Genomic DNA, 6280 nt, shown 5'->3' with positions numbered 1-6280 from the left:
GCGTGTCTAAGGATTCTGTAAAATCTCTAGAGAAAAAAGTTGAAAGTGGCAGCAACTGGTTTTCATTTTGCTCTGAGAGATCCTTATGCATGGGGTCAAATGGGTTTTCTGTGTGCTCTGGTGTATCCTCATGCAAGGAGTCCAAAAGTGGTTCTCCATTGCCATCCTTTGGTGATCCCATTGTTAGCCATTTTTCATAAGTTTTAAGTTTTCGGGGATTCAGCCTATTTTTTTTTTATTTATCCCTGTTGCAAGGATAAATCCCTGTACTCTCGAATCCTTTCTTTATATTCTGTGGGGAGAATCCTTTCTCCCAAACTGAGCATAGCATATTTACAAAACCACATTTTCTCAGTGGTTCTCGGGCTCCTGTATTATTGACAAGATCATTCAAAGCATATTGATAGTAATTCTTTAATGGGGCAAAACAGGTAACATCAAGTGGTTGAAGAACATCAGTACAGTGAGCAGGAAGTTTTAATATAGATATGTTTTCTTTCTTCACCAATTCAACAGTTGCTATTGAGGTATGACTAGTATGGCCATCGAGAATTAACAGTAAAGGACGCCTTTCTTTTGTTTCGTCTACGAAATACTTGAAAATGTCCTCTAAGATTGGTGTTGTCATCCAACCATTTTCGGAAACAGCATATTGTGTTCCAGGAATGTCTTGTGTACTTTTCCAGGTACTTTGCATGTGCTTTCCTCTAAATACCACTACAGGAGGAATAGTAATACAATCTGCACAACACATAGCAAGAACAGTGGTATTTTCCTTTCCCGATTTGCTCCACAGACAACATGTATGGTTTTCTTCCCCACTGAACCTATGGTCTTGCATTTTGATGGGTCATGAGGAAACCCTGTCTCATCAAGATTCCAAATACATTCTGGTCTATGACTTATACCAAGACGTTCTTGTGCTCTCTGAAGCAAGTCGCAATATCCATAAATCACAAAAGGGTCAGCAGTTACATTTTTTCGAGCTAACTGCATTGTTCCTACCTTTTTTAGACGAAGATTATGTCTACTGAGAAATGAAGCAGCCCATTCGTAACCTGGACGACCACCCACGAAAGGGGTTGGAATCTCATTGGCGACTACATGATCGTGGACAATACCCGTAAATTCTGTCATTGTTGGTCCAAAACCCATCTCCTCCATTTCCAGAAGTGCACTCTTCAGCTTGTCCTCTAGCTCAGGTGAGAGGGCTGTCTTCCAGCCCCGAAAAGAGAGTGCAAAATAATATATACAACTTTCAATTTGAGAGGAATTCTTTTCAGTTTGGTTCATTGAAATGTGAGCGATAGGTGGGCTTGATCATACAATTTATTCCATGTATTCTTTGATTTGCTCCAGCCAAAAAAGTTGAGAAATACATCATTTAGTTGGGGATGATACAAGTTGAACAGTTGCTTACCCTTTTATCGGTGTGTTCTTCTCCGATAGTTAATACTCTGTTTCGGAGCATAGAAATTGACATACAGTACTTCAATGCAGTTGACCGCACTGAAGCTCCATGCTGTATTTCTTCTAATGCTTTCCTCACAGTTTCTTCATTACAGGGTTTGATTTTCTTTTTGTAGTCACGAGGCATTTTTCAAGAGCTCAGGTTGCACCAGCTAACTCTATGGCAATAACCTTAATACCTAACCTCACACTTGGGAGTCTCTTTACCATCAGACCTTACAATATACCAACCTGTTAAGACAAATTCAAACTTGTTCAACCAGTGGTAGCTTACGCACACAGGCAACACTTCAGAGGAAACAAGCTAAACTGCTAGTACTTGTTTGGTTATAATAAGAACATGGGGTGAGAAAAAACACCACATGGGGTAACAAAAAATACCACATGGGGTAACAAAAAACACCACATGGGGTAACAAAAAACACCACATGGGGTAAAAAAAAATATCATGATCAGTTTTTTCTTACCCCACTATTTGGAAATTTGGTGGGGTAAAAAAAAACAGCCCTTATGACACCAACCAGTAGAGGCTGGTGATCTGGGACAATTAGACCGCCACTACAACTCTATGGGGACTACAACCCATGTTTCACGGATCTCCGAAACCCATCTGGGGTAAGAAAAAACAGAAATTTGTGAAAGTCAATAATAAGTTTTAGAGACCCATTTTTCAATAACTTTACACTGATGGTGTTGCATGTTCTTAAATATAACAATTAAGGAAATCTGTAACATGGACACATAGTTATTGAGTTTATCTTCATGTTTATAGCATTGAATGATAATTTTTTTTTCTGACGAGGGGGGGAGGGCCATGTTTTTTCTTACCCCAAAAACCCCCATGTTTTTTTTTCCCCCAACTGACTATAAAGAATTACAGTGCTTAGCATTCACGTCTCTCTCTCTCTCTCTCTCTCTCTCTCTCTCTCTCTCTCTCTCCTATAAGACTACTGACAGCCCGCTGCACAATTCGCTAATTAATCTCTAGGGAAACACAATCACTGTTCCATCCTCGTCAGCCTGAGGAAACAAACGCCGATGACTTATTAAGCAAGACATAGTATACAGTAGGTAGTCCAGCTGGCTTCGTTAATTTGGGTGCACTTAGCCAGAAGTTAGGTAGACGTCTGACATCTCTACATTGTAGAGCAGGTAACGCTATGTTTAATAAAAGAAAAATTATAGGTAACGCTGCCTTTGAAAAAAAAAAAGAAAAAAAAAAACGCTGAGTTTGTAAAAACGAGACCAAGGCATTCTTATTAATTTACCGAATTTCTGTTAAGCAAATAACAATATTTTATATAAATGTCAAGAAATCACGCTTGAGAAATTTTGATCGCTTCACAGCTTCCGGCGTTCTAATCAGTGCTTTCATTTCCTATCTTTCTGTAATCCAGCCCTTCATTCTCCTATCTCTTGCATTCATTCTTTCATTTCGTCTCTAATTTCCCATCTTTCTGTTGTCCTGTCCTTTATTCTCTCTTTCTATTTCGTTCCTTCATTCGTCTATCTCTCAGACATTCTTTCATATCCTCTCTCTTTTTCCTTCTCTAGTTCATTCCTCTCTCTTTCGAATCTATTCTTTCTTAATCTCTCCTCTCTCGTTAATCCATTCTTTCACTCCTCCCTCTCTCTTTTCAATTATTCATTCTTTCCCCTTTCTTTTTTACTTTTCTCTCTAATCCATCCCTACCTCTCCCATTCTCTCTTTTATTCTCTTACTCACTTTCTAATCCATTCTTCTTGGCCCTGTCTCTTTCATCCTTTCTCTTATAGCCACTATTTGTTTCTCTCCATACATTCATTCTCTCTCTCTCTCTCTCTCTCTCTCTCTCTCCTCTCTCTCTCTCTCTCTCTCTTCTTTCACCATTTGTCACTCTCTATCTATATCTAATCTATTCTTTTATTATCTCTAACCAATTGTGTTATTCCTCCTCTCTTGTTAATTGTTTGGTTTCCTGTGACTCTCTTCTTCTATCTCTAATCCAGTCTTTAATTCTCTTTCCAATTCATTCTTTTATTCCAATTTCCCCCTCTCTCTAATCCATCCTTTAATCTTACCAATATTTATAATTCCCTTTTATCATTCTCTCTCTCTCTGATAGTCATACTTCAAGTCTCATTTAATAATGTATTTCACCCTATTAATGTTAACAGAAACGTTAAACAGATCAGAATAATATTATACCCTCATTGCAGACAATTATAGCTTATAATAATAATAATAATAATAATAATAATAATAATAATAATGCTAGTTACTTCATGTCAGATTAATGCATACCAATCACTGACTTTAAATAAGACAGGGACATGTAACGTCAATCTCTCTATCAATATGTAAAGTTATTACTGCTGTCAGGTATGTACATTTGGCTTGTCAAAAGTATCTTTCGAAGGTTCATTGACAACACATAAGGCACTTATTATTCATGAAAACCATTCTAATTTGTCGTATATTAGCATATGTGCTATTATTATTATTATTATTATTATTATTATTATTATTATTATTATTATTATTATCATTATTATTATTATCATTATTATTACTTGCTAAGCTACAACCCTAGTTGGAAAAGCAAGATGCTATAAGCCCAGGGGCTCCAACAGGGAAAATTAGCCCAGTGAGGAAAGGAGATAATGAAATAAATAAACTACAAGAGAAGTAATGAACAATTGAAAACAAAAAAAAATTCAAAATCAAAGACAGAATAGGCTTTCATTTTGCAAGCGACATTTGATAGGAGGATAGGTGGAAACCTGTTCTCTAGACGGATGAGGCAACATTCATAGTAACATGCAACAGGTAGGGGAAGGTGTAAAAAGAGTTCGTGTAGCACACTGTTAAACACTCCCAATATTTGATAGTATGGGGTTATTTCTCCTATTACAGAACAGGGAACTTCTTAATTTTATCTAAAAATTAAACTGTCAATAAAGATTCGTACTTTGAACTCCTTGTTTGACAACTTACAGGACTGTTTTGAGAGCACCAATGTGATTTCTTCCTGCAGGAGAGAGTTCCCCTGCACATACTGCAAAGTTATCCAAAATCTATATTGATTCTTGTGGTATTAATCACTTTCAAGACTGTCCAGGCAACTACCCAGACCTGAATCCTATTGAGAACCCAAGTTTGAAGTCGCTATTCGGGATATCTGGGACAATCTGGATCCCCAACTACTTAGAAACTTTGCTCTATCACAACATTGTATCTGAAGTCATTAAAATCAGAGGAGGTTCGACGAAGTATCAAGGTAAATAAGTACAAATCTGTGAAGAATATTTTGTTTATATTCTCTCAGCTGAAACAAGCTGAAGGGCTAAGACTTTTGTACTTATACCTATACGCTACAAATGAGAAGGATAGCAAAAGTTTACTGAGTATTTTGTTGAACATTATCTGTTACGTCTCTCTTGCTTCCCTTTGTGTGCTATATATAATAAATGAAGCCACCCTAGAGACCTTATATCGAAAATGTATCACACTAGTGCGGAAGCGAGAGAGAACTGTCGGTTACAAATCACATCCTGATAAGAAAATGTCATATTCAGATCATTTATCATGTTGTTCTCGCTAAAGTTCATTACAATATAAGGGTCGAATAAGAGATAAGAACCTATATGTATCTTTGTTAATTATCAATGTTAACCCCTTTTCTGGTTTTTCTACTCCCGACAATGAACCACTTTAGTGGACCTACTTAAACCCAACCCAAGATCTACATTTGCTTAAACCGATACTTTTAGAGACAGCTTTCCTACGCCAGTATCTTGCTATCTGATGACGTATCAATACGTCAGTGTCATTGGCTGAATGTTATTAGGAGAAGAGAGAGAGAGAGAGAGAGAGAGAGAGAGAGAGAGAGAGAGAGAGAGAAAGAGAGAGAGAGAGAGAGAAAAAAAACTTGTCTCGTCGTTGATTAAATCTTTCGATCAATTACAATGATTTATAACGAACAGAAAAATAGCATCTTTAGTCGATCAGCTAACTTGTTTTCAACATGTCGTGCCTAATAGTCAAGATGTGGATACCGGGTGGCTAGTTCTTTGGGGAGACTAGATTTAAATGCTGATATTCATCCAGAGGAATTTTGAAGTAAGGTATCATCGGTTAGACAAGTAGATAATGCGTATATTTTTCCCAATTTATCAAAATTTATGCAAACATTGTTGTGGTTATACTACACTCCAGTGCTACTGTGGAAAGGCTCTTTTCATATGTTAATAGAATGAAAACAAAGATAAGAAATAATTTATCAAACGACACCCTAAAAGGCTAGTCCCACACGGGGCAATTGATAAAAGGAAAGTCATGTTATGACTTTCCAATTAGTTGCTAGGCAAAGGAAAATTGGAAAATATCATGTACAAACACCATCAACAAAATAAATATTGTATGGCTTGGTGATGGTGATACTGGTATAAAGGCTAGATATTTCTGCATTATTATTATTATCATTATTACTAGCTAGGCTACAACCCTGGTTGGAAAAGCAGGATGGTATAATCCCAAGGGCTCCAACGAGAAAAAATAGCCCAGCGAGGAGAGGAAATAAATAAATTACTATAAAAGTAATGAACAATTCATATAAAATATTTAAGAAACAGTAACAACAATTAAATAGATCTTTAACATATAAACAATAAAAACATAAAAAACAAGAGGAAGAGATATGATAGAATAATGTGTACTCTCAAGCAAGAGATCTCTAGTCCAAGACAGTGTAAGATCATGGTACGGAGGCTATGGTAAATTTACTAACCAAGACTAGAAAACAATGGTTTTATTTTGGAGTGTCCTCCT

At 36.6% G+C, this 6280-nt stretch overlaps 1 protein-coding gene across 1 annotated transcript; it reads right to left on the bottom strand.

Annotated features, from left to right (window-relative positions):
* Positions 1-235: 235 nt before the first annotated feature.
* On the bottom strand, positions 236-1597 carry LOC137641117 (uncharacterized). The gene is made up of 3 exons (XM_068373563.1): positions 1421-1597; positions 888-1215; positions 236-741 (listed from the first exon to the last, which is right to left on the bottom strand). Exons 1-3 carry the CDS (start codon positions 1595-1597, stop codon positions 236-238), a joined length of 1011 nt encoding a protein of 336 aa, XP_068229664.1.
* Between the last annotated feature and the right edge of the window lie 4683 nt (positions 1598-6280).

Source organism: Palaemon carinicauda, chromosome 5 (genome assembly GCF_036898095.1).
Source record: "Palaemon carinicauda isolate YSFRI2023 chromosome 5, ASM3689809v2, whole genome shotgun sequence".
NCBI lineage: Eukaryota > Metazoa > Arthropoda > Malacostraca > Decapoda > Palaemonidae > Palaemon > Palaemon carinicauda.
This window is presented reverse-complemented; position numbering and strand designations above follow the sequence as displayed.

Excerpts from the sequence above, each read along its gene's own strand:
- LOC137641117 (XM_068373563.1), bottom strand. The coding sequence starts at position 1,597 with ATGCCTCGTGACTACAAAAAGAAAATCAAACCCTGTAATGAAGAAACT. Across the intron at positions 1,216-1,420 it reads AAGAACACACCGATAAAAGG|ACAGCCCTCTCACCTGAGCT; the intron begins GTAAGCAACTGT and ends CGGGGCTGGAAG. Across the intron at positions 742-887 it reads TATAAGTCATAGACCAGAAT|ATTGTATTACTATTCCTCCT; the intron begins GTATTTGGAATC and ends TGTGTTGTGCAG.